Source organism: Larus michahellis, chromosome 8 (assembly GCF_964199755.1).
Source record: "Larus michahellis chromosome 8, bLarMic1.1, whole genome shotgun sequence".
In the NCBI taxonomy this organism is placed as follows: Eukaryota; Metazoa; Chordata; class Aves; order Charadriiformes; family Laridae; genus Larus; species Larus michahellis.
In genome coordinates, this window is record NC_133903.1 from 38,210,668 (window position 1) to 38,238,591 (window position 27,924).

Below are 27,924 nucleotides of genomic sequence, written 5' to 3' on the forward strand. Positions count from 1 at the left end.
TCATGTCAGTTGATGAGATGGTGACACTTTCTGCTTTCCTCACACAGGTTTTTGTGAACTTTGCTAAACAACAGATGGAGGATGAGGAAATTCCTTTGCATCCCCGTGCAGCTGGAGCCAGCCGAGAAGCAAAGGTGTCCCCCTCTCTGCACCAGCAGGCAGTTGCATAGACTATTACTAGAGTCACTAGGGCTTAGAGTGCGCACAGTGCAAAGATGTGCCATATCAGAGCAGTACAAGGGTAAAACAAAGGTTCCCACACTCAGTATTATACTGATTTTTTTTTTTCCGCACCTTTCTGAGCACTGTGCTCACAACAGCAACAGTCAACTTCTACTGCTCTGCTAGAAACACTACATGCTGAAAGTGTCAAAGGAAAGGCAGGTCCTTGCTATACAACCAAATCTTCCTCTAACATAAAGGTCATTACAAGATACAAGAAGAGAAGTCTCATTCCTCGTTATTGATGTGTGAAGAGCATCATTAAAGAAAATTTCTCTGCGTGGACCTTTCAGGCTGTTAGGTTCTTCTTGTTTAACTCTTAAGTCAACTGCTACCAGTCAGCAGACAGTTCTCAGGGCAGAGAGCATTGCCCAGCTTAGAAGTGGATTCCTGCCATCCTGAGTGCACAAGACTACCAAGGTCAGAACATCAGTGCTGGCTGAGGGAGCTAGTGCTGGGAGGCTGCTTCACTGACTCACCAGGCTGCCAGTGAAAACACAGTTGTCTCAGCAAGAATGAGAAGAATTAATTCAGATCCTCAAACCCAGGCAAGAAATTTGCTTTAAAAAAGAATCTTAATGAAAATGATCTCATACTCGTCTCCAAGTTTCTTAAATGGAAGCAGAATGTCAAAATGGAGATTAAAAGGAAAGAGAGGATGTCCAAATCTGCCAAAAGTTTTTTCTTCTCATAGAGGCCTGGAAAGCTATCTTTGTTACTAAACAAGATCAAATTTTTCTTCTTTCCTGTGACTGGACCTTAAGTGGGTGTAAAGTGTGAATAGGGTATGTGCTTTCTCTGTGCTCGGAAGCAAAATTTCAACCTGCTTGTTGAAACTGAACTGAACTCAGTGGGAAATTGACTTTTAGCTCTTTTCTGTGGATCACAGTTAAACTAGTGGAAAGCAATGATACTGAAAACAAATTCATAATGATCTGTTGCTTCAGTTATCTATGAGGTCTAACCATCTTTAAGAAATTTTCTTTAGGTTACACAGAAATAATATCTGGGTCATGTATTTTTGCTGTGTTAGGTTTTTTCTTCAACTGATGTAGATCTTTTTTTTTTAATATATATAAGGACATTCTTGCTTTTTTCTGTACAAAATATTATGAAACTTCAGCAACCAGCTGTCGTATTCTTCTTTTGCCATAATTATTTCAACTGATTTCAAAATGTAGTCTAGAATTTATTGCATGTTTCACCCTTACAAATAGTTGCAAAAATCTTTCTATACATCCATTATAGATAAATAAATTAATCATGAAACAAAACAGTATCTATGCATTCGCTTCATATTCTATAATTGCTTCTTTAAAATGTCATTCAGATAGATTGCAATAGTCTTTTTTCACTAGATTTGCACAAAACCCAACTAAGTCCCACTGAACATCTTGTGAAAAAGAAAACACAGGAAGTCCAAAATGTAGCTGATTTTTCTCCCTGGCTCTGAAAACAGGAAGGGAGCTAGCATTCTGAGGACTTGCAGACACTTCATGTATTTACAAAGTGTATCAAAAACTATTCAGAGAACACTGACATAAAATGCTATGTAAAAGGTCCTTCAGTATCATAAAGACTTGTTATATGAAAACAGGCCACATAGAACAGACATAGCATAGATCAGATCTTCTGAACCTTATTTACTAGTATGCAATTTACTAATGAAGACTAAAAACAAACAAAAAAACCTCAACAATGCAGGATGTTACATCCACAAATACTACAAATAGTTCTTACTTTGGATTCATTTAGCAAATTAGGGGTTAGACCCAAATCAGGGATTTGAGATATTGCCTATTTCTTTATTCCAGGAACTGTTCATATTCTTTGGTAATGTTATTTGTTACAAAGCACCTGCCTCCAGGCAGCACGCTCTCTTTTTCAAGTCAAAGGCGGCATATCATGCAACTGTCTTCGGGCCAGCTGGCCGTGCTGACTGAGCTGAGCTCTCTAGTAGTTAGCTGGTATGTCCTCGTTCCAATGTACTTATGTCTTGCAGAATGCCACTGCTAAATTTGGAGCTGCTTTTCAGCACAGACTTCTCAGTATCTCTGATCCATCAATCTAAATAGACTAGTACCGGAAAATCTAAGTCAATCAGGTTACAGTGAACTGAAGGGGCTTTTGACTACCAGCTGTGCAATGAAGCCTTATTTTTTGAAGGTGCTTCTCAGCTGAGAATTCTTGAATGTAAGGAAGTGTAGCTTTCAAGTGCATACAATTTCTCTCAGCAGTGGAGATTCAACATGCACCAAAATCCTTTAAATTAATTCACTTATTTGGCAGGACGTTCATGAGCTTTTTCTTCCTGAAGTTCTATGCAATATTCAAATTAAACCTTTTTCTTACAACAAAAAGGGAATAATTGGCATTCGAAGACTTGGATAATCCTTGAATTCTCGTAGGTAGGTGCAGTGTTTATCCTTTGCCCAGATTGTCATCTGAATGAAGCAAAGCAAGGTGAACAGCCCCACTGGAAGGAAGGGAGAAAAAGATATCTTTCATTATCAGGTTAAAAACACGCTCTTGTTGCTGACATAAGGATGAAGTACCAAAACATTACTCACCTGGAACACACTGAGTCATGATAGTGAAACTGATCCAGGTCCCCACCTGTTTTGGCCAAGGAAATTTAAAATATTTCTGGTGACAGCATTTGCATTTATGTCTCTATTGATCAAAAACAACCTTGTCCTAGTATAGGTAAATAAAAAAGCCAAGGTCAGCCAGATAATTTCTAGTGTTAATAACCTTTAACCAAAAATGTGAACAGTGCCTTATTACCACAAACAAAATCTTCATGTTTGCTTCCATAGCTATTATAATGAGAAAATTTTAAGCATTACAACATAGTGTCCTTTCCGTTTCTCTGACTAATTTTCATTTGTCACGCCTCCATCAGTGCTAGGAATGGTAAAATTTTATAGTCTGAGGCCGAATGCGGTTCTCATGAACTTCTGTAATCTGCACTGAAGTTAAAACCTGATGCTGTCCTTCTGTGTAAGAGTGAATTTTACACTGGGTCGCACTGGTTTTAACTGCTTTTGAGCTGAGTCAAGAGTTTGGCTCCTGATTAAGGAATACGAAGGGATAAACTGATTCAAGCTTTTAAAGCAGTCACCACCAGCCCAAGCGACTGTATAACTTAAGAAAATGGGGAAGAAGATCTGGGCCTATTTCCTATACCACAGTATCTTCTGTTCATCTGTTTCCCCATTTTCTCTACCACAATATCTTCTATTCATCTGCCCACTATCTTCCTGCATACTGTGATAGTCATAGGCTCTCTTATATTATGAATCCACCAGTTGCCCCCATCCCCTCATTGCAACACACTTGGTGGCAATATCTCCCTTTTCCTGTCTGTAAAATCTGCACTGCTTTAAAGTGTTGTATCTGTCTTGTCTAGCAGCCACAGTGAAGCATAGGCCCAGGGTTCGGGCTGTCTGTTTAGGGTTAGCCCCATAGGTACTGCCTCAAGGGAAGAGAGGAAGAACAGACAAGTCCCTATCTGCAATCTGATTTCATGGGGTTTAGGGGAGGAGGGGAAATGTATGGAGCTGAACTCTTTCAGAGGTTTCTGCTATGTTTAACATTCCAAAAGAAATGAAAATACATTCAGCAAAACTAAAATCTGAACATCGTGTTTGAAAATACATACCTCATATGTATAGTTAGGGCAAGATACAAAGAAAAACAGCCATGTGAAAGGATTCTTTGTTGGATATGGGATCTTACGGGTTTTGGATCCTATAGATTAGAAAACAAATCACAAAATATTCACACTCCTAAACGTATTGTTTCCTATAAAGACAACCCAACTCTCCCTACTCCTGTGTCTCATCATTGTAAGAGGGACAAGCAGGATGTGGGAAAACAGGATGTCCTTTGGACACACAAGAAGGAATAGGATAACTGAGGAAATGTTCTGGGCATTAGAAAGTCATCTATGCGTGCCTTTGATCACAGTCATTCCTGTAAGAAGAGGTACCTCAAGTTTTAGATTTAAAAGTTAAAGGGTTTCTCAGGCTGTCACAGAATGTGATTTTAGCTGTCATAGTTGATAGCTGTGAGATGTCTGGCTTATGCCCAAGGAAGCCTGGCCTGCACAGAGACCTTGTGCCCCCTGTAGAAGCCAGTGAAATTACTTTCCCTTGTTCACCAAAGCATCGCTTATACTAGCACCCTTTCCTTTTGCACTACCAGTGTAACTAATATAACCGCTCCCCCCAACACAGCCTATAACCGATAAAAATTACAGTAAGATAAGAAGTGCCATTTAACAGTCACAGTCTGGTGTTGGATTCCTTGCACTGTCTGATCTCCCTTAGAATCCAATCTTTACAGTGCTGAGCAACTTCTGCTCCCACAGCAGCCAGCTGGTGGGTATCAACGCCCTCCAGCATCAGGTCTTTCATGAGGTAGAGTAACTGCAGAAGTACTGAATGGCTGCATAAAAGTGAAAAACGATAATGCAATTTTTACCATTTCTCCGGAGGTCACTGAGTGCAACATGAATGGAAAAATTTCCAGCTTCACACAGCTGCAAGAAAAAGCATGATGGAGTTAAAAACGTGCTTCCCTCCTATTTACAATTCTTCCTTTTGTTATCTCCTGGGGTACTTGAAAAACAAAAAAAAAGGGGGGGGGGCAGGCCGAAGAATCTATTATAAACTTAATAAATATCCTTAACCAAGATTGCTGTCTGACAGGAGGATGGAATGTCTTTGCTCAAACATGAGTCCATATTATACTCTTACATATTTATTATACTTGCCAGCAAATATGGGCTCAGTGTCCAAAAGATCAAATTTACTACTTACATAATCCCCATGATATCTAAAGGCAATAAACAAAAGGGGATAAAAGCAAACCCAGGAGATACTTGCTTTATGTTTTAGTTATTCTTATGTCTTTAAAAACACACAAAAAATTGATTTGGATAGTTTTGGTTTCTCAAAAGTTATTAAAATCTCAAGGAAGATATGGGTTGGACTCTAAGTAAGTTTTCTTCTCTAGAGTATAATTGATATGAATCATGAAATATAATTGACCCAGCTTCCTCCACTTGTTTTAAATAATGCTTCCCCAATCAATTATGCAGAAAGTGTATTGAAATGACCCATTTATATGATTATGGACAGTCTCCAGTGACTGCAAATCATAACTACTAAAGCAAATGACTGGTTGTCTGAGCTCCGTAGTTGTACTACCAACTCTGTGCTTTCAGTTATGTGGTCTCTTTAAAATGGGAATAGATTATGAACTCTCAGAATTTTCATACTGGGAAGCTGCTTTGAGATCCTGCAGTCACTGACAATTAGTTTCTCAAAGCAAATGAACAGCTGATGTTCTAAACGAGTTACACATACATAGGAAAAATGGGTACATCTTTGTTGGCTACACTAGCGTTGCTTCTGGATGTATGAAATGTTCTAGGAACTGTGAGAATGAACACAGAGTGACTTAAGAATTTTGCTTCATAAGGAAAGCTGTAAAAAATTTCTGAAGCCCAGCAAAATGAACCTCTACTCCCGGAAATTATCAGCAGTATACTTTCTTAGTTGGCCAGTTCTCTGAGCTTTTATGATCTATTGTGATCCTTAACACTCAGTAAACAGATCATAAAACAAACTCACTGGTTTTTAAACAGTGGTAGTTCAAGAATTCTTTTAAAGATGATGAGAGATCATCCCAGCAGATAAATATCCCAGTCTCAGAACGGGTACTGAATCAAAATCTTCCCTTGTGTACGAGACCTTATTACGAACTGAATGTTTTCTCCGTTCTGCATGCAAGTGCTTTAGTAGTATGTCCCAAGCGTTCAAGTTCTAAGTATCTGCTTATCCTACTCATTCCTCCACTTATACAACATAAGAAATAAAGCAACATGTTTTAGCATTTTATAAAAAGAGCAACAAACCTACCAGAAACATGATCACAGCAAAATTTATCTGTTTTTTCCCATAAGCTATTAAGAAAAAAAGAGTTTACATGTGATTAGTACTAATAGACAAACACATAAGTACTTAAATCATATTGAGGGTTGTTTTGCTACTTACAAGGAGGAGTGTAAAGAGGATGATTGATGTAATAAGCAAGCCAAGCTGCAAATCCCCAGTAATACAAGCAGTTCTGAAAAACAGGGATTTTTTTCTTTGTTTTAGTACAGTCCTCTAGGCCAGTATTCAGTGCAAGGACCGCTGATAACAATGAATTGGGCTGATCCTTCGAGTTGTTGGCAGTACAATAAAAAATGACAATGCTAAGTGTGGTAAGGTGGGAGCAGACAACAGGAAATAACAGGAAGGAAGTGGAGCTCATAGAGTATTATTTTGTCTCAAATATCTTGGAGCTCTTAAGTTTATAAACTGTTTTAGTAAGTATGATCATACTATTGAAAACAAATTTATCTTGTCTGGCAAGACATTTGACCAAAGATGAAGCGCCATACAGACCGTGTTTTAGAGAGAGACTTGTTTTGCTAACCCCTGAGACTTTGTAAAACCAGATTTAGGCACTGTGCTCTCTTCCCTGCTTATTACTTTCTATTGCCCAACCTCTTGCCTTTCCTCTTCTCCTTCGGCCTGCCAGTTTTCTTTCTTTCCCATGCTTTAACTTTTCCTACCTAAAGTCATGATGCCTGACACTTTCCTCTGCCCTTTCACTGCGATATCTTTGGTTTGTCCCTTTTGCTGCTGTCCTTGGTTTTCTGTGATCCAGCTTCCATTCTCTAAACTCTGATAACATAGCTGTACTAGTGGCTGTATTGACTCATTCCTGACCAATCTCAGAGCTTGTTCATAGGCTTCATCCATGGAAAAAAAAACTACTTACAATGACAATCTATACCTCTTGTTTGGTTTTCCTGGACCTGCCTCTTGTGGTTTTTGTTCCGCCACTCATTACTGCTTCAGTATCTTGGTAACAGGTTATCTTTTCCCTCCTTACATACCTGTAGGTATGAGGGATGCCCTTGGCCCATTCCTCCTCTTCCTTTATGCTGTCACCTCTAGGTGCCACTCTCTTGCAGACAGACTTTAGCCCTTGCCAACAACTCATAAATTTGCCTCTCATCAGTTGAGATTTCTTCCTTTATCAAACCTAGTGCCTCAGTTTGTAATGTTTTAGGGCATGTTTAGTTACCACCTGTAATTCATCAAGACCAAAACTGAGTTCTTTATCTTCCTTTCACCACTTCTACTGTTCTTTTCCTTCCCCTTGTCTTCCCTATTATTTTCACTCTTGAGTAAAACACTGATCCTCATACTCTTTCTGGTGATGCTTTTTTCTTGGCCTTCCAATAGGTTCATGTACTTCAGACATTTCTGGGTCTTTCTGCTTTCTCCTTCACAGCTTTCCTTTCCTGCTCATGCAGCCAAAATTCTTATTCAAGGCTGCATTCTTTCCTGTCCTCACTGGTTTAACTATTTTTTTTTTCTGGCTTTGAGTTTTGCAGCTTTCTTCCCCTATATATACCAGAACTGCATTTCTAGCAATAATACCTCAAAAAGTGATTACCTCAGCGTCTGCAACCCACACTAGCTGACTGCAGTGTCTGATGGTGCGTTTTTCTGAAAATGCTGGTGAGCGATAAAACCCCCCATCTGCTGCAGTTGTATCAAACATTGTGTTGTATTTCCACTTTCTTTTCAGAATTAATTGAACCATTGAAGTGCCCAAAGACCTCAGAAAAAATGGACACTTTTTTGGGTATGCTGTAATACAAGCACATAGTATGTCCTTGCTCTGAGATTATATATTAATAGGTAGCTGATGAGAAAGAGACAATTATTAACCAATAATTACAGATCAGGTGGGACAAAAGAGGAGAGAGATTAAGTAACTTCCCTGTAACAACTTCCCTTTCCCCCAGGAAAAGGAGCAGAGCCAGAAGAATGACTCCAGTGAGGAACAATCTAGTTAGTGTCCTATCCATAAACTACTGCTTCCTCCCTAACACTAGCTTCTTCCACCAACACCTACAATTTACTAACTGCTGTACAAACTTAGGTGGAAACAGTTCCTTGTTATCTTGGCACAGCATCTTATGAAAAACCTTTTCCTAAATTTGGAGTTTGGCACAGGATGGATCATATAGCAATGAATTTTCAGTAAAGTAAAATTAAAAAAATAAATGTTCATGGCTCAGCTCCCAACGATACACGCTGTAATTAAACTGAACAAGTACTATTCATCCAAAGAACATGATTTACTGCAAGAGTATTGCTCGGTTACAAGAAAAGGAACTTTAAGATGAGTGGAGTCTGCCACTGCTAAGGTCCTTAGCAGTGACAATACAGATGTCCAGCTGCCACCGGAAGCCTTATTGCTCATACGAAAGCCCCCAGTGAGGTTCAGACAGGAACAGCAGAGTATATGCAGGCTTCATAAACTCACTTGAAATAAAGAAATTGTTTCTGTGAATCTTTTCTATTCCAGGTGAATGATAAAGCTTTACAATAATCTCTTTATAAGAGATTTTGTGGATCAAGTTCAGGAATTGCAGGGATCCCATAAATAAATTATTCTTAAGTTTAAAACATTATGGTTAGGATTTTTGTCTTCTCTGCTTCAATTGATGATCCCATGATTACCAAAACTATTTCTTAATGCCTTGCCTGTGTTTATTCATGACCAGCATGTACCCTTCTGTTTGTCTCATTATATTGTCTTATGGCTTAAATGGTATTTCTTTAGGTCTAGTGTTTTCTTTCCTTCAGAAAGTGACAATATCCCTGCTTTTTACCCATGAAAATGTTCAGTAAGACCAGTTATAAGACTAATCTTTGAGGAATTCCACTGGTACTTCCCTATTATTAAAGGTCTGACAGATTTTTTTCTGGCACAACCATGATCATCTTTCCTTTAGTTAGTTCCTTTATCATCACACAATTATTGTATTGATTTTATCTTATTCACCCTGAGACAATTGTTTAATAAGTCCAGATAAATCAGGTATTCTATCTTTCCATTGCCTAGAAAAATCACATATCTTAGAAAGAATTATACTATGCTAGCATAAGCATGAACTGCTTTTGGCGAACCCCTGCTGCATTGCACGGCATCATTTTTTCGTACTTCCATTTGGTAAACAAAGGGTGAAAATCACAAGTCTCACCAGTTCCTGTCTCAGATCTCTGCTTATTGAGACTGAAGTGTCTCTTGTTAATGGTAGATTTCCATTGCTCTTAGGAAATAAGCTATCCATATCTGCTATGTATGTGCTGAAACACTTAAAGTAAGAAGCTTTGCCTACCATCTGTATGTGAGAGAAAAAAGGGAAGAGGGTGTGGTATTTTTCTCACTGGCACAATTTTGGAGTAACACCACCAAAGTCAATGAAATCATAAAAGCAAATCAAACCCAAGCACTGCTAAGCAGGTAGAAGAAGAACTGTGAGCAACTTTACAGATGAAAGCAAGTACCACCAACCTGAGAGGTGGAAAACCAGAAGTCATCACAATGACTGGTACAAATGCCAACTTTAGCAACAGTTTGTATGGTCTGAAAGGAACGAGTAGTTGTCAGAGATGGCAGTGAGAAAATGAAGATTTATCACACTGTACAGATTCTTTTTCAAGGTAAAGTTGCTCATTTATTTGCTGTTTAGCATGCATTAGCTACTATTCTGTCAAGAGCAAGTCTTTAGGAGATCTGATAGCCTTTTAACAACTCCTGCACTCTTCTGCTGCAGAAAACACAGTAAATTGCTAGGGAGGATTCTTTCTGAGCACCGCTGCTCAACTACAGACTCTCCTTCCATTTAGAAAGCATGAAGCTATTGCCAGAACGCCCTGAGTGGCTGCGCAGCTGTAAGGAGTTAGCCACAAAGGAGAGCTTCAGCTGCTGGGAGCACCACTGCCGTAACGCAAATTCCAGGGGACTCTCTAAATACCGAATGTTAAATACTCAAATACTGATGCTATACCATACGCTTTTCCAGCTTCCTGTCTTCCTGAGTATAAAGCATATTTTTGAATACTAGTGTGTACTGCGTTGGAAATGTTTGTAAAATAACTAACTACAGCCCATGCATAACCGTGCAGGCCGCTGTACTGCTCCGCAGCCATCTAGGAAACAGGGGGTCTGCATCTCAGCAGCTGCCCCATGCCACAGCAGCGCCAGTGACATTAGGGACTGCTCCTGCGGGAGAAGAAAATGCAGGACAACCGAGCTGCTTTGCGCTAGAGCACAGGTAAATTAAAGTTGCTTAACAGCAAAGAGAGCATTAGGGACAAAGAAGACGTAAAATGACTGTCAGAAAATGTACTTTTTTTTTAAAAAAAAGCAACCCTCCCAACATTGTGCGTGCCTGTGCTACCTTAAAAGTTAACACTGTTACTAAAACCTTCAGAGCCAAGGCCCTCAGTGAAAAGGAAGGGTACGCTGAAGGTTTAAAATTCTAAAAGAGCAATGAGACTAGTATAATATGAATAACAGTATGGCAACATGTGGGTTATACAATAGCGACATTAAGAAATCTTTTAAAGAACTACAGCTTTACGGGTGAGATTTGCTGTGCGTTACTACAAAAGCCACATCAAAATTCTGTGCTGCAGAGGCAGAGCATAGGTCGGCTAGGTTGGATTTGTAAGGGGGGGCTATGGATAGATTCTGACACAATTTACCTTCACAATATTCCTCAGTGGCATAGTCCCATGGGAGAACCGATGAACAAATACTGTTTCAATCAACCTTTTGATGTAGTGGAAAGAATGGCAGATACATGCCAAGCTAGAAACAGCAAGACAAAAGCATTTAAGAGTGCTTAAAAAAACCAAGTGTGGCAAGACATTTGGAATAAGACTACAATGCTAACAAGAAATACTGCTCAAGCCTGCAAACGGACTTACTTAACTACTGGATGCGGGCTTGATGTAAACCTCTCATCCAGTCCATAGACAAAAGGCATGCGGAAATAAAACAGAAAATAGATGAACAATGGACCTGTATATTCTATCAAAAATACCTGCAAAAAGAGAGAAAATAATTAGACAGCTGAATTAGATGATGGTTTTGCTTTGGTTTCTTTGTGATAACTAATGCAGTGGGATAAACACCTCCACTGGTCCAGGATGGCATTTAGAGAGTCAGGGAGGGAACAGCAGGTTTGGGCTTGGGCTGTGAATCTGGTAGACATGCACGTAAATGTTTTGCGATGCGTTTGCTTCAGTTGCATACAAACAGCCATTGCCAGTGCAGCTGACACAGCATGGGTATGAAAAGATAAGAATGGCAGCCCAGAGATCATGGTAAATATGCATGCATGTTACATTTAGGCAGCTCTCACCCTCCTCTTGCCCTCAAAAACTGTTGCTTTATTTTGGGTAAAAAAGAAATTTGGTGAAGAATTTATCTTGAAAAAGAGGAGCTTTGTTTCTAACAAAATAATTTTGTTTAAATTGGAAAAACAGCTTGGAAGTGTTCACAGATGACCCCATCTGTATGAACAGTTAGCACAGCAGATGTCCCAGGAAACAATTCATTGTTTGTTCAAACAATATTTAATTTGAACACAAATGAGAAAAAAAAAAAAAGAAAAAAAAGAGGAAACTAAAGAAGCTATTATCTAACTTGATTTCATTTCAGATAGGTGTGCATTTCTTAGGAATGCTGCTGTAAATTGAAGTTAACTTTGGACCAAACATTAACAGTTGGATTTTTCACACTTCTATAAAGGAGGAAGGTAGGCCCATACATCATTTATGGAGAAAGAAGGGAAATTGGTTGTACTTCTCTCAAGAAAACCACCCAAAACCAACAAAACCAAACCAACAACCAGGCACTGTTTTCTAATGTGTTTAGGGTTATTTTGATACTCAGAATAAGTTGTGTTATCAACTTCTGTAACAACCAGCATTTCCTCTGGTGAAGATCAGATTTGATTGTAGATGAGAAGTTTGTCTTTTTATTTGATAAAACTGAAGGATATCTTGGCTTACATTTGAATGAAGTCACTTGAAGGGCAGGGAGAGCAGAATGTGAAAGAAAGATTATGGAATGGCAGAAGTCTGGTGTTACTCTGCACTGTGATATTTTGGTATATGTTAATGCATGTGTATCTTAGAGTCTACATTGCCATTAGAAGTTTCTGCCCGTCTTACTGTTTTTTGGATTGTGTAATAGTTGCTTGATTTATCAGCATTGCATCCAAAGTAATGGCGTGAATATTCAGTCTTGCAGAACATTTGACTTTTTTTATTTTACCTTCTATGTATGTTGTCTGTGCTATTTGTCCTTAACACAAGATTTTATTAATGTCTCATAGCTAAGAAATGGTAAATGTGCCTTTAAATTACAGGGTACTTTTCTCTTTGTGCTGTGCTGTTTCATTGGAACTAGAGTAATATGTGCATCATGGACTTTCTGAAGAACTGAAAGGGTCATTGATCACCTACTGCATAAAGAGCAGTGCAGTGTTGCGTGCTGAGTTGTGACAGAATTTGCGTTTGAGCTAAAACAGTAAATATGCGAGGTCTTTGTGGATGGCAACGAATATTGCAGAGATTATCAGCTGTCATTAGCCTGCCACTAGCATCTTGGGACACAGCCACATGCAGACAGCTAACTGATCTTACTTTTGTGCATTTTCCTGCTGAAGTCATTTCAATTAGTGATATGTGAAGCTGCCCACATGCCTCTTTGCAAACCCGTAGGAGCGTAATCCTGATCTTTATCAGGGGAGTTACACAGGCCCTGTGAAGCAGATCCCCAAAGGCATTTAGACACCTAGTTCCTAGTGATTTTGTAGTAGACATCTAAATCCATTTGAGAACCTGCACCTCAGTTCAGTAGAGCCAACCTGCCCTGCAGGAAGTTTTCCATTGCTGCTCTCCCGGGGAACTAGGCATTCAGAATATCCTGTTACTGCTTTCCCTGATTAAATGAACTGAAGCAATGAGGATTCATTGCCTGCATCCACTGTCAGAGCAGGCATCATGCAGAAATATTGGAGAGAGACAAAAAGTGATGTAAGGATTAATTATGGAAAAATTGCCATTAAAATGGCTCAGACTTGAAGCATAGCTCACCGTAGTCCATCCTATCTGTGGCCCTAAATCTTTAAAGTATAAGGTAGCAGTTGTGCCAACAGGGAGGTGCTGCAGGATTTCCTCATCCCTCAGGGACTTTCCTTCTGAGAAGGAAAGAAGTAATTACATCTCAGTGAAATTCAAGTCAACTTTGGTAGCATACTAGCTTTATATTGTGCTTTAACCAATCTGGAAGATTCTTTGACATGACGTGGGTTTATTGGAGTCTCAATAAACAAATCAAGAATGTTTATACTTAATTTTGATTTATCCTTGTAATCACATATAAGCCTGGATCGTCTATTCACACCAAGACAGTTAGGAGAATTCTCAATCCTACGTGCCTGCCTAGTCCAGTAGACTTGTTTCATCATTGCTACAGCAGAATTTGCTGGTAGGTCACTGCCCTTTAACATAGTTCATTGACCTCCTAGTCAGCTGCACCTCCAACTTTCTCCTCTCTCTTCCTCTCTTCTCATTGCTCATTGTCAGACAAACAGAAGCTAGGATAAGCTGAGATTGGAAGGCTCTCCTACAGAGGTTTTCATTGCCTTCTTTTTTCCCAACCAGCCAGCCAGGAGGTGATTCCACGGGACTTGAGCTGGTACTCAAGCTTTTAATGCCTAGATCTGGGGGAATCTCTAGAAGGCCAGCATTTTCTCATGGTGAATCTCACAACATAAGTCCATGGAGGAATCTGACAAGGTGGATCTTTGAAGAAGGAAATAAGATACTCATAGGCCTGTTTTCTATGGATAGATTCTACACAATGAACTAATCTCCACCAGCATACTTTTAAGGGACTGTTTAAACAAAATTATGCTTAATGGAAGCAAAAGAAGAAAGTGCTACATTTTATACTGAATGCTAAGATGAATTAACAGTTTGGCAATTAGACTTTCTTCTGTGCACCCATGTACTAAAATGCTTTTAGTAGCACTACCTACAACTGCATTAATGAAGTCAGCCAGCTGGCATCAGCTTTGTCAGCAAATCCTACATCCGTGGCAATGTGTTTTGCGTTAGCTTACCTCAAAAGAACTGTAATTCCTCCCTGAGAGCAGAGGATTATGTGAATTGATAGCTCTAACTCATAGCCCTTTTTAGTACTCCCAGCTGATCATCGCTGTGGAGATCACTTCACTGCAGCTAAGAGAAATTAATATCTAGATCTTGTGCTGCCTGTCTTGAAAGTGAAAGTGCTCCATAGTTAGAAAGTGCTTTGGAACAATGTGCAGACTCCCAAGTTAATTACCAAGCTCAAGGCATATGGGTGGAACTCTGCTCGATGCTTTCAAAAAAGTAAATTTTTTCTGGATTCTCTTCAGCCTTCATAGTGCTAATTAACATAGCTGGAAACTCATTCTTAAGAGCTAATGCCCATGCAAAGTACACATTTTTATGCCAGGCCCCTGCTCAGAGCTTTGTTACTCTAGCCCTCACCAGTACTTACTTGGATCAAGTTTTATCGACTGCCTTGCTGGATACCACCGAGGATCTGTAAGACCATACAGAATTGTGTGATATGCAATGTTTGGTTTAGATCACCCACTATTATAATGAATGCAACACAACAGAATGAGATTTAGTTACAGATTTTTGAGAATATTTATTCAACATGAATATCTGTGAGAAATTGTGCAGCAGAAAAAATACAGAGGTTTATCAGGATTGTATAAAAATTATACTGAATTCTCACTGTGATCGCATTGGTGTGCAGGTTACTTAGCATTACGCGTGTACATCACATGTTGCAAATTATGTTAATTTTCTCCTGTTTATATAGTGGATATTCTGATGTGACATGAACTGCTGCAAAAGTTATACTCACATAATTTATGGAACATCAATCTGATCTCCCTAATTGTGGCATTGGGTTCCACCTAGGCAACAAAAAATATTGCATATGTAAGATGCATATTGTGAAAGACAACTACTAGGTGTAAGAATATTCAAGAAGAAATGTGACTTAATGTAATGGTATAACTTTCTTACAGATGGCTAGGATTGGTATGGGTGATTCAAAGTACTTCTTACAGGAAAACAGGAGGACAATTTGTGACATCTGTTTCAGAGGCAGCTTCTCTAGCAGTGATCGGGAGTTACTACAACAGCATTGACAGTCTGATGGCTTATGAGTGAGTAAGACACAACTGGCACCATCTTTCTTAGTGAAGCAGCTGAAGTTGTGCCCTTTGCCCAAAAGCTCCTTCTGGAAAAGGGCTGAAGTGCTCTGTAGTCGCTATGAAGTGTGCATAATCGTTGCCTCTTCAGTGGCCAACGAAAGGCTCCTGGGCCATGAAATACCCTTCATGAACACTAAGTTTACTTAAGAAAAGTTAGTAATTTTTAAATAGTGACCTAGCATTTTAAACAGATTTTTGTTTTACCTTATCTAGGAAGCATAGCTGTTTCTTTGTCTTCCAATCGAGGATTTCCACCTGATGGGACAGAAAATGATAATTATTAATTATTGGTTAAAAAATATCTAAACGTTTAGTTGATTCTCAAATTCACAATCATTGTTCAGAGTGAGATAGCATTTTTCCCTGATCTGTAGACTGTGTTAAAAACACTTCTGATGTGCTCAAGAGACAGCTTTAATCATAAACAGGTTCTCAAAGTGCTCAACTTGCAAAAAAAAAACAATATTCTTGCCAAATAAATTGTCTTCCTGGATATATTCAGAAGCAGAAGTAGCTAACTTATTGATCAAAACACATTGATTTGAGGTATTTTCTTATGCTAGAGCAAGAGGAATAAGTAAGGGATAGAGTAGTTTCACAGCAATCACTAAGGAACAGAATTTTTATGATTTGTAAAGCTAGAAAGATGGTTTTAGGAAAAAAAATAAATATGCACATATATGCATGTAAGCAAATATTCTGAGTACATAGAGCTTGAAGATTAATGTGCATTGTTCCCAGAATATTTTTTTAATTTTATATTTTAATTGTAAAGAGAATGGAATATTTTAATTGTGAAGAGAGTGTAAAACATCAGTGAACATAATGAACAAATGCAGCTAAAGATCTGGACTTCACAAATCGTTAGGAGGTTGTTATAGGAATATTCAGTGTTACTCTTGCCTCTCAGATCACCTGTATTAGTAACTACTTATTAGCCTTTTATATTCCAAGCAGCAGTTTAGCGGCAGCTCTGAAAAGGAAAGAGCAGTTTATTTCCGTGATCATATGGCACTTTGGCAAAAGGTTACGATTTTAATCAACAGCCAAGCAGAAAAGTCCCCAGACATTTCAAAGGCCAGTTGCAGCAGGCTAGCAAGACCTGAAATACAGTGATGGTGGTTTCATTTCATTTGTTCTCATCAAACGCTGTAATGGAACTTTGTGGTATAAGAGTGAAAGTCCAAAGCTTATCTGTCACACTAAATGACTGGGAGTATCATTACTTAGTACCAAAAGCATTTGTTGATTATTCTTTTTAAAATAAACATCTATCATTAATAATGTTTGGTATTAACTGGCCAAGAGGATAGATTAACATTAGACTTTAAATATGATTCCATACTAAAAATAGGAGTCACAGTCCAGTATCTTTCTAATTGTGTTGCTTTGAAGAGATCACTTGGTTAGAGTATCTTATTTCCTTGTTTTACTTGTCCCAAATTGTTCTTCCTCTATTGGTACCGCAATGGAGCACTTCAGCTCCAGCCAGAAGTATCATACCTGATCTCCACAAGGATACTAACGGAGTGATATTTTCTACCTGTGCTTTGTAAGCTCTTAAGTGGACATCAAAGGATGTAAGCACTTTTCCTCCTTTGTGATGCGTAACAAATGTGTGACCGATTAGTGGGATATTATATGTTTTCCCTTCATTTTTTTATATTTGAGAAAACACAAATTTCAAGTTTTAATGTCTCTGTTTGTGGGACATGTCCATGGGAAAGAAAATGAAGTGGATTCCATTCCCAGAGAGCTATTTTCGAAATACAGCATTCTGACGCTTGCAGCCCACAAGAACTGTGAGGGCTGTAAACCATTTTTTGTTCTTTCTGATGCCAAGGTGCTATAAGGATTATTGAAAACTTTGGTGTATCTCAAAGCTCTTCTGGCAACGAATACCATTGGTCTGCCCTAGAGACTGCAACTGCACCCACAGTTTTAGCAGTCTCCTTCCCGTTCCATAACCATTCCCAGCATATACATTTTGGATCAGTTTTAGTCTATGGCCTTCAAGTGGCTGTATTAGAGGAGTCTTCTCCAGACCAATTACAGAGTGGTTTGGGTATCTTTCTGCCATCTACACACTTTTAATTGGGTTATTCTCATTACACACAAGGCCAGGCTGAAAATTATGGAGCATTTTCTTTTGCTCTGTGGTTTTCGTGTGAGTGGCTGTACAGAAATTAAGGTATTTCTGTGAACCTTTGGAATCAGTGTGGAAGACAAACAAATCATCCAAGATCTTCTATACTGTTGTTTGGTTCTATTCCAGTATGTCTCTCTGAAGTGCCAGACAGACATACCTGCCTGTACTGGCCTGTTTCTTCAAATACCTAAAGGGAGCCTATAGAGATGATGGATTCAGACTCTTCTTGAAGGTGCACAGTGATAATGGTGAGAGGCTATGGACAGCAATTGCAATATGAGAAAATCCGATCAGATACAAGGAAATTTTTTTCACGATGATCTTGGCCAAACATTGGAAGAAGTTGCCTAGAAAGGATGTGGATCTCCATCCTTGGAGGTATTTAAAAATGGACTGGATAAGAACCAGCGACATTTGATCTAGTTGTATCTGCTTTAAGCAGGAGTTGGGCTGCATGACTGACTTCCAGAAGTCCCTTGCAACCTAAATTATTCAATGTTTCTACTTTTTTTTTTGGACACCCGTTCCTGAACCAGAAACATTTCAGTTACGTTCAAGATCTAAGCAGATATCAAACATTCTTTCCCTTTTCAGAAAGACAGATGCAGGAACACAGCTTTAGATTCCACTCCAGTCCACAGAAAGTTGTGCGACAACAGAGTGAAAACAAGGTGACTGTTTCCTCTAATTGTCATGCCTCTTAGCTGTATCAGAACATCCCCCAGTGTTTCGATGTTCCCTGCATAAGGGACAGAAAAGCCTGATGCAAGGCAAGAAACGTTATCTTTTCTGAACATAATGGCCAATCAGATAAGCCCACCTAGCACTGAACACAGTGTGTCCTGTCTTCAGGCGCAGCACCAAGTCAGTTAATGTATTGGTTGGCAACAGCTGATAGGCACCCAGCAATCTGTTCTTGGAACACTTACTGATGGGTATCATCCCTTTCAAACATAAATTGTTTGGCTCAGAGAACTTTAATTTCTATGTGTTTTCAAAGCATTTACCACAATAGGACACTGACTGTTGGCATGCACTAATGCAGTATGACTTACAGTCTGCGTATTTGGTAAATTTTTAACGGCATTTTAAATTACAGCTTCTCTAAAACTTTGAGTAGAACTTAATCAATAGGCAGATTTGTGCAAGACAGCTATGTTTATAAGTGACTACAAATACATATCTTCAATGTTTAGATAACAAATTTGTTCTAGTGCATAAGGATTAAAGCTTAATAGTGTCTTTGAAAACAGAAAAAATCTTTATTATTGTTTAGAACAGGTTGAGGGCAAAGAATAATCAATATACGATATAAGCAGAGAAAAGTACATTCAACTGTTAAACTTTTATTCAGAAAATAAAAGTGGAAAATAAAAGGGGGGAAAGTTTATTCATAGGGGAAAAACAGTTGAGCAAACAGCATTTAAAAAATATTTTTAAGATGCAGTGCTCCTGCAACAGGATTACAAAAATGTAGTCAATCAAATTTATGCAGTTTAAAGGCATATCAAATGCTTAAGGATCAACAGATCTTCAAAAATTATGTGATAACTATTATGGAAATACTGATACATTTATCATGTCTGTGCATCCTGGAAGGTTTGTTTGCAGCCGTTTGTACTCAGCAGATACAGTAAACTGTAGCTGAGTGAGATTTTGGGAGCACTGATGTAAGCATATATTGTATTGATTTCTTTTGAAATTACTCAGTAAAAAAATTTGCTTATTTTACAGTCTAGGAACCAACCAGCCCAAGAATGAGTAATGTAGAATTAATTTTCCCTGAACTATTAGAGTGCTTACAAAGGCCAGGTTCCTTGAATTTGCACGAAAAAAATCCAGTGGTTGTCACAGTCCTAATTAAATCTTTCTAAATATTTTATTTTTCCTATGGAATTAGTAATTTTCTTTAGAGTTTTCTGGTATACTGTGTTGTTCCTGAAGGAAGTAAGCATGTCTTAGTGCGATCTCACACTAGGGCATATCAAGAATAACTTTATTGAAGGCAATAGAATTAAGGTAAAGGGAAATTGCTGCAAGCGTGCTTACACTGAAACTACGTTTGTGCTGCTTCTGCTGCTACAAATGACTTTCAGTCTGAAATTTCCCTTGCACAGGAATGTGCAAACTGTTGCAGAGGATGAATCTAAGGATCCATCAAGAACGGCAGCTTTCTTTCAGATGCAGCCAGCAGCAGGTGGCTCAGAAAAAGTAATTAAACAGGGCAAGAATATAGAGAGTGGGGGTAAGGGAGGAGGCAGACACAGAGACTGCTATTTCCCTGCACCAGAAGTGCTGCCTTTGTATTAAATAGCTTTTCATGGATTTTTCCTCAATTAGTTTATCTGCTTGCCTTTTAAACCCGTATAAACATTTCGCATGCACTGTGTCCTGAGGCAGGGAGTTCCACACCTTAGCCACATGCTGTGTGAGGATTTCCCAAAGCAGAACCAAGGCAAATGTTTAGCCACAAAGTGAAATTTCATCATCTTACCTGCAGACCTTATGCTGCAAGTAGTCCAACTAAGTAAAGCCTTACTTCTCTGAAGCAATTGGCTCATATTTCATGAGACTGGAATCTTATTACATTATTTCACTGTGTATAAAGAGAGGAGATAACAGTGACACCCATACTCAAAGGGGTTTATACAAGTAAATTTCACTTTTGTAGAATTTAGATGGCTGAGATTTACAGGTTCACAAGATACATATTAGGTACTTACTCCTCAGCTTCCTAAGTTCTGTTCCTATGCAAGCCAACGAGCACCACTGTCTGAACTGTGCCGAAACTCACAGTACACTTTTATTTCTTCCACCTGTTTCAGATTTGTTAGGCATGCTTCCATCTAAATCCTCGAGGACCTTGATCCAGTAAGCATCCCAAAAGTCACACATCCCAAAGTCAGCACAATGCACAGCATTTAGATTATAGAACCACAGGATAGTTTGGGTTGGAAGGGACCTTTAAAGGTCATCGAGTCCAACCCCCCTGCAATGAGCAGGGGCATCTTCAACTAGATCAGGTTCCTCAGAGCCCTGTCCAAGCTGTCCTTGAATGTTTTCAGGGATGGGCCATCTACCACCTCTCTGGGCATTATTTCTGGGTGAAACTAAACTGTCAGCAAAGGAGATGATCTAGTTCTTCATGCTTTATATGTAATGGTTAGATACACTGCCAGGAAGTGGGAAAATTGCTTTAGGCTGTCTTCTGCCATTCACCACGCCTCCCATAGAACACTTGGGCCACCAAGCAAGGAATAAAGGATTCAAGAGAGACCAAAAAGTACAGGCAGGAGTGGACAGAAGTGTATTCCAGTGAAAAGGGCAGTCTCCTACCAGAGAGAAAGCCTGAATTCTTGTCTCTCCGGGCTGCTTCAAGCACTACTCCCTTCCATTGTCATTCTGTTCAGCATTTCCCTTTTGGGATACCACACAGTGACGGGGTAGAGTTGAAGTAAACTGGGATACCTTAATCAAATTGTCATATCCAGTTTTGGAGATGGGTGCCTAACTTGAAGGCATGGCAAACGCCAAATCACTTCATGGGCCTGGGCCTGAGGATGATAACAGTTGTAGAATTACAAATGATCATCTTTCAGAAAGACAAATCCATTTATATAATTGACAGAGGATAAAATGGGTCTATGTAAGAATGGTCAAGAAGGAAAAGGAAGGTGTATTCTCTTTGGAGTGGGAGACTGGTTTATTTTTCCCAAAATGGAAGACCTGTTAAAGATCTGTGCTTTCTGGGTCTCGAAAGCCTATGAAAGCTTTCCAGCTTTCACTAGCATGACATCTTGCAGGAGGATACACAAGATGGGAAAGGAACCTGCACCAGTGAATACTGACTCAGTGGGTATTCACTTACACTGGCTAACACAGAGCTGCACATTGCCAATTTCCCAGGCATACTGAGGAGTCACATCATCACTGAGTATCACTGTCACTATGAAGCAGGCTGGAGGGCCTCCATCTGAGAACCTATGCCAGCTTTGAGTCAACACTAAGTAGACATACAGGTTTTTCAACACCACTGCATAGCCTTTTCCATGCATAACAGAAAACACTCATTGCCTCAGGGTTTTAGTTTATGACGACTGTTTTCTGCTATGACAACATTCAGGTAGAAGAGGATGTGAAATCACAACCATTTCTTTGCACCAGCACTGTGATTTGCAATGTTGAACTACAATATCTATAGTTCCATTACTACTATTCGTGGATCATTTGGTATATGGATGTCAAAATGTACATCCAGTGTTTGCTTTTGGCATGGAATTGAAGAGACTGAAGAGAGACAGATTTTTTTTCCCTTTTTTAACCTAGAGGTATCAAGGATGGGTCTGCTGTCTTTTGACAGAGCAGGGAGCCCTAGGAAGTTTGGAGCCTTTATACTGACAGATGAACTCACAAGATTTGTATTATTTTTAAAAAATACACTTCAAAGAAATATATTATTTTGTCTCAAATATTATCATCTCTTTCTGTGATAATAATCTGATGTGTTACTTCTGAAAACAGAGCAGATATCTTCAAATAGCAGGGCAATCTTCAGCAGTGTCCCTTTAAATGACCATTCAAATATCTCTTACGTGGCCTTGTCTTGCTCAGGCAGCTCTTGGAGGATACAGAATCTTAAAATCCTCTGCAGTCCTGCTTTTGGCACTTGCTCTTGGTGCTCTTACTTGATGAGGCTTTAGACAGCATAGCTCTGAGTGGGAGAAACCTTTGTAACAGGAGCTGTGACATCTCAGCAATGCTAGCTGGGCAGCAGTCACCCCCCCCCGCGCGCGTTCAGAGGGTTTTCATCACAGTCAGAAGGGGGAGAAGCTTTAAATGCCAGCAAGGGGGGCCAGTACATTATTGCTTTTAGACTGTACTGCATATGTCAGTTCAATCTATCCGCAGGGAGTGAAGACTCCAAAACATTTTTGGTTATCGCTGCTCACAGAAGGCACTTCCCATCCAAACCAGTTAAAGAAGCACAAGTAGAACTGCGGCTTTTATGACAGTAATTTTCTGCAGTACGAGTGTATTAGTTCAAGTATCTTTCCTCTAGGAGGTCAGAGCACCATACTATTTGCTTTATATGAAGTGCTTTTGAAGACCTAAACCTGTCAAGTAGAAAGAAAGTGTAGAATTAATTAGTCTAACTTCAGAGCTCTCTACTACAGACATTTATGTCTGGGCACGTCACGTAGACATCCTTTGTATGGAAAGGAGAAAAGCAGGCACTTTTAGGATAAACTGTATCATAAGCTCTGAAACATATCTAAAATAGGTCAGAAGAGTTGTTTTCTAATCAATTTGGAGAAATGAGCACTGCTAGAGAATATTAATCATCCAGATACAAGTCTCTGTCATAAATCTCTAAATTTTCAGAGGTGAATCTCCTCAAATTATCAGGTGCAGTACTTTCAGGTATGTACATATTTCTTTAAACTGTAGTTGCTCTTGCTAAGCTTCTCCTGAGCTATTAGTGACAAAAAAGCTGAGGTGAAATTAGAAACATACCAATACCTGAAGTACAACAAGACCTATTTTAGCATTATTACAGAATAAGAAATATAGAGGCAGACATGAAGACATAGGAGCACAGGGACCTGACTGTGCGTATCAGTTCTAATACGGACATCTCATAAGTAGAGGGAAATCACTCAGCCACTGGGGTTTTTGCTGTCCATCCACTAGGTCTAGCATACTTTGGGTTAATTAGGCAGTTGCTGATAACTCTTGGTACTAAGATTGAACACAGCCAATTCTAAATAAGGAGTTAAATGTACTTCCAAAGCTGAATCTGCCTTTCACTGGCTTCTTAATAGTCATTTTAATACAATGTTGCCTGTTTTTTGAGTGTTCCTGTCTTTAGCTGCCTGAGAAAGACAAAAGATAAAGAAAAGGAAGGGAATTAACAGCCAGTGTCTCAGCACTCAGTCTGATGTTCTTGCCCATCTTGTTGCACGTCCATTCACCAAAGAGTAATTATGTTCATGCATAAAAGGGAGAGGACCTTCCTACATACTCAGGAACCTATGAAATTGATTGTGTACTAAAAGAGGAAGAAATATTCCACACCAATAAATCTCTGCTAAACTTGTAACAGTCATTTTTTAAAAAATTCAGGCAGCGACAGTTTGGTGACTGTAAAGCGCTTTGTGATTCTTACAAGGAAGCACCAGAGAAGACCAATAAAGGGTAAACAGTTTAGAGATGTACAGAGAAAAGTACAGAACTACACAGTACCTCAAACAGGGAATGCTAATGTTTCTAACACCAAGAGAGATTCCTGCCCCCAGGAAGCACTGGGAGAGGTTGGACAGTTACCTTCTCTCTTTTGGTACCTCAGTTTTGAATGCGTGGTGGGGAAATGCAATTCAGAATTCAAATTCAATGAATTTATAACAGAAAGCAAATCCATGGGGAGAACAGCACAGAAAGTGATACGCAACAGCACTGCTCAGTGCTACCTCGGCTGTCTTTGTCCACATCCTACACCCTGAGTCAGCTCAGACACAGACTGGATGAGCTAGGCAAATCTGTTTCCACCCATTAGCTGCCATACAGAGAAAAAGACTAAGACATACAAGGCTGACATGTAAATTCATGAGGCATTCAGAGTTTGGATTAGTGTCGCTTAGACAGAAGATCTTGATTTAGGGCTCAAAAGACCTGTATCTGCTGCTATTGTTCTGCCTAGCAAGAGGGAGCAGGTCATTCCACTTCCATGCGTTTCCCCATCTGCAATATCAGGTAACAATAACCATGTCCATGATTTTGAGGTCTTCTAGTAACAAGTGCTATTCAGAAGTTCAGTATGGCTAAGGCAGAAGAGCAAACCTGCAGACCAGACGATGACCGAAGACTTTCAGGAGGGTAATACACATGTGACTGCTCCTGCATTTGGATCTCTCAAGAATTTGGGACACTGGCAGAAATGCAGGAGGCAGTGAAAAGCTTGGTTGTTTTTCCTAAAAAAACAGGGAAGTCGACGCTGCAGAGGAAAAGACACTGTGCAGGTGTCTACCTCACACCCACAAGAGCTAGAAACAGATTATTTTGCTGAATTGTTCGTGATGTCCAGAACACTTTTATAGCTGTGAAAAGCAAAATCTGAACTTCTAGGTCATGGTAAGTAACTAGAGGAGCAGCTGTTTTTCAGATTGTTTTGGATTCTGTTAATGTTATTATAACAACTGGTTTGTATTTTGCATGGGGGGAGGAATTGTGTTAATTTTTAGGCAAGTCACACTGGAAAAACTGAAGTGTAAGCCTGCAGAGACACATTCAGGATTGCTGACATTTAGCCCGTACCGACCTGTTTTTGTAATACAAGCCACCCTTAAGGATTTTTGTATTAGCCAGCCTAACTAATTCCAGCAAAGAGCCGGAGTGGCTGTGTATGGAAGTTGATGAGACACGCTACCCTTCACACTCCAGGTGCATGTTACTCTGCACTTGCTGCGCACAGAAGGAGCTAACTGGACTGCGCTCCCCCTGCTGTTTCTCATTTCCCACGCAAGACCGGAACACCCCGTGCTAAGCAGGGGCCGGTCGAGCCAGCGCGGGGCGGGGGCCGCGGGCCACCGCTCGCCGTCGCTCCCCCGCGCTGGACGGCGCCCGGTGCAGCCGGCCGGGAGCCGGGCCGGGAGCTGTGCCGAGCGCCGTCCTCTCGGCCAGAGCACCAGCTCCCTCCCTCGCCGGCTCCCGGCCGCCGAGCCGAGCCGCCCCGGGGTCGCTGCCGCCCGGGGTTCGCCCGGCTCAGCGGGACGGCTCGAGGCGGGGTGCATAGCGGCTGGCGACAGGGTCTTCCAAGAAGTTGGGGACAGAAGGTGCCGAGAACATTCCTCGCTCTCGCTCTTTCCCTAACGGCTGGGATGCGCTGCCAGACGCACCCCGGCAGCCTGACCACGGCTCTGCCCTCGGGGGGCGGTCCGCGGAAAGCCCAGAGCCATCGGTCCGGCGCCTCCGCGGACCGCCGACAGCCCGCCTGGTGCCCTGGGACCGCCCCCCTCTCTCCGGGGCCACGTCCGAGGACCCCCGAGGACGCGGGGAAGAGGAGCGGCGAGGGGAACGTGCCCGGGGAAGCGAAGGACGGGGCGGGCGGGGGCCGCCACTTGCCTCTTCGCTCCGAGGAAACCCCGGCGAGCGGCGTGCCCCCCCCCTCGGCTTTCCCTTCCCCGGTCACTTGCCTTGGCAGACCCGGGAGCGGATGGCTCCGGCTCCCCAATGCAGATGGAGGGGGAAGAGAGAGGAGTCTGCCGGGATCCCGGGCAGACCCGTCCGCCGGCGGCGCGATGCTGCGGGGCCCGGCCCGGGCTCTCCCCGTCCGACCCCCGCCCCCGGCGCCTCCCGCACCCACCTCGAAGAAGCCGGCTCTGCCGCTCATCCTGCGGGCTGCCGCCGCGCCGCCTCCCGCCGCCGCGGCACCTTCCCCGGGCCCTCGCGCTGCGGCCAATCCGGCGGCGCCCGGCCCCGGGGAGGGGGGAGCTCCCGGGGCAGCGCCGGGCCGGGGGGGGCGGCGCTCGGACCCCCCCGCCCCGCCCGGGGCCGGAGCCGGTGTCCGGCGGTGCGCGGCGGGGAGACAATGCCGCGTCCAGGCGGCAGCGGGGCCGCCGGCAGCCTGCAGCAGTGCGGGGCCGCCGGTGCCTCCCGGTAGCCAAGTTCTGCAGCTCCCGGTGTTCAAAAACCGGGAGAGGAGAGTAATGTTCACCCACCGCCTGGCGTGACGAGTCAGTGGCATTTCGTTCGAAAGGGTAATTTATTTTTCTTCGAACGGCACAGAATTACTGCAGGAAATCAATCGCTTTTCATATTTTTTTGCAGATCCGAAGCAGCTTAATGAGATAACCTGCTAGAAAGCATCCTCCTTCCTTCCTCTGATAGTTTACCTCAGGTTTCAGGGGTGATTGGACTGACAACAGAACTCTGCCGAGATCACATCTTCTCCTGTGATGTGTTTCCTGCCGCTGCAGAGAATTAAATGCATGGCATAAAGCAGTACAGAGGCTGATACTATTTTTCCTCCAACCAGTCTACATTACGTGATATCCTTTTTCTAGAGCTAAGGTAATTAAATATCAGAAAATTCTACAGTGCTGTAAAGGAACATTGCTTTTTCACTGCCATAAATTTCCATTAGACAGAAAGATTTATGGAATACACTGTTTGAAAACCTTCTGCAATCCCCAAATTTAACCAGCTTCCATAGAATTATAACCATCAAAGCTACTTAAATGAAATACCAAAGAATAAATTTCACCAAAAGAAAAGGCCTCTGCTGGAAAGCCAGAAGGCTGATCAGAAAGACCCAACAGGACAGAATTCACTACTAGCATAAATATGGGCAAATCTGTGAAGGCGTATGGAGGTGTATGCTCCTTCTCGAGCCGATTACAAGTCTGGATGGTCAACCTTTGGGCCAGGCTAGACATTCCAGATTTTTATGTTAAAGAAAAAGAAAACAAAACTACTGCTTTTCTAAATAAGCTGACATTTCTTTTGGTATACTTCACTTCCAGATGCTCTGTATTCATACAATGAGGAAAACCTTTCAAATACATGAAAGTAATCCAATATGGAAAAGTAATCAGAACACAAATATAAAGAACATTTAAACTAACCTTCTGTACCAGAAAGCGCTCAGGCAGTGCTTCAAGACTGACAGAAGTTATGCAAATTGGCTCTCTGTATTAGCGCAACATGCAGCCTGGGGAAGAAAAATCTGTTAGAAACACTATTCAAATTCCCGTGCTGACAGCAAGACTACAATTTGCGGCTCACTGTTCCCTTTAACTGTAGTTATGAAAAAAAAAAAAAAAGAAAACACAAATACAGCCCCCCTTGAATCTCCAGTACAGAAGGACTTTCACATTCAGAGTGCAGTATTCCAGAAGCCACCTGCTCTTAAAAAAATCCTTCGTTTCACCCAGTGTGTCTTCACTGAAACCAGCTGGTGTAAAACCGGAGTTACACCCTGACGGTAAACTTCTAAGTTTCATCAAAATGTAAACATAACCAAACTCGAAAAGCATTTGGTTTCCTTTTTGGGCCCTGTTATCTCAGTGTCTATCCTAAACGGCTATCTGTCACTTGAAAGCGCCGTGACCAAAATTCGGGTGGTTCCATCGATTTTTCGAGCAGCTCCACAGCTGCTGTTTGCGAGGCGGTGACACCGGGCCCACCGCAGTCACTCACAGCCCGGCGGGCGCTCGGGGGCCCGCGGAGGGGGGGGGGGGTGCGTTACCGAGCGGCGGGCAGCCACCGCCGGGCACCGGACGGACGCGCACAGACGCCCTGGGCGGCCGCCACAGCCCAGCCGGGGCGCGGCGGC

General features: G+C 41.3%; 2 protein-coding genes across 7 annotated transcripts in view; one reads left to right on the forward strand and one right to left on the reverse strand.

Annotated features, from left to right (window-relative positions):
- ABCA4 (ATP binding cassette subfamily A member 4) overlaps positions 1–1,534 on the forward strand; it is a 74,665-nt gene extending 73,131 nt beyond the window's left edge. Inside the window, exon 49 of the mRNA XM_074599436.1 lies at positions 48–1,534. Coding sequence (XP_074455537.1) covers positions 48–170 — 123 coding nt within the window. The 3' untranslated portion in view covers positions 171–1,534. The remainder of the gene's footprint in view (positions 1–47) is intronic.
- Positions 1,510–27,916, reverse strand: LOC141748059 (very-long-chain enoyl-CoA reductase-like). 6 transcript variants are annotated; one of them, XM_074599455.1, is made up of 15 exons: positions 27,789–27,916; positions 27,215–27,300; positions 26,483–26,560; positions 15,650–15,700; positions 15,091–15,142; positions 14,713–14,757; positions 13,260–13,363; positions 11,082–11,197; positions 10,857–10,962; positions 6,288–6,360; positions 6,153–6,196; positions 4,711–4,768; positions 3,887–3,975; positions 2,793–2,838; positions 1,510–2,698 (listed from the first exon to the last, which is right to left on the reverse strand). In XM_074599455.1, the coding sequence occupies exons 5-15, from the start codon at positions 15,104–15,106 to the stop codon at positions 2,571–2,573; spliced, it is 825 nt and encodes a 274-aa protein (XP_074455556.1). In that variant the 5' UTR covers positions 15,107–15,142; positions 15,650–15,700; positions 26,483–26,560; positions 27,215–27,300; positions 27,789–27,916; the 3' UTR covers positions 1,510–2,570. The 6 variants fall into 6 exon arrangements, 4 of the variants coding, with proteins under 4 accessions (XP_074455556.1, XP_074455553.1, XP_074455557.1 ...); XR_012588888.1 differs by lacking the exons at positions 26,483–26,560; positions 27,215–27,300; positions 27,789–27,916 and adding exons at positions 9,661–9,732; positions 25,954–26,072 and having other exon boundaries at positions 2,793–2,919; XM_074599452.1 differs by lacking the exons at positions 26,483–26,560; positions 27,215–27,300; positions 27,789–27,916 and adding exons at positions 9,661–9,732; positions 25,954–26,072.
- Positions 27,917–27,924: the final 8 nt, after the last annotated feature.

Excerpts from the sequence above, each read along its gene's own strand:
- LOC141748059 (XM_074599452.1), bottom strand. The coding sequence starts at position 25,980 with ATGAGCGGCAGAGCCGGCTTCTTCGAG. Across the intron at positions 15,701-25,953 it reads GCAGAGCCGGCTTCTTCGAG|GTGGAAATCCTCGATTGGAA; the intron begins GTGGGTGCGGGA and ends CTGTCCCATCAG. Across the intron at positions 14,758-15,090 it reads ATTGATGTTCCATAAATTAT|ATCCTCGGTGGTATCCAGCA; the intron begins GTGAGTATAACT and ends ATGGTCTTACAG.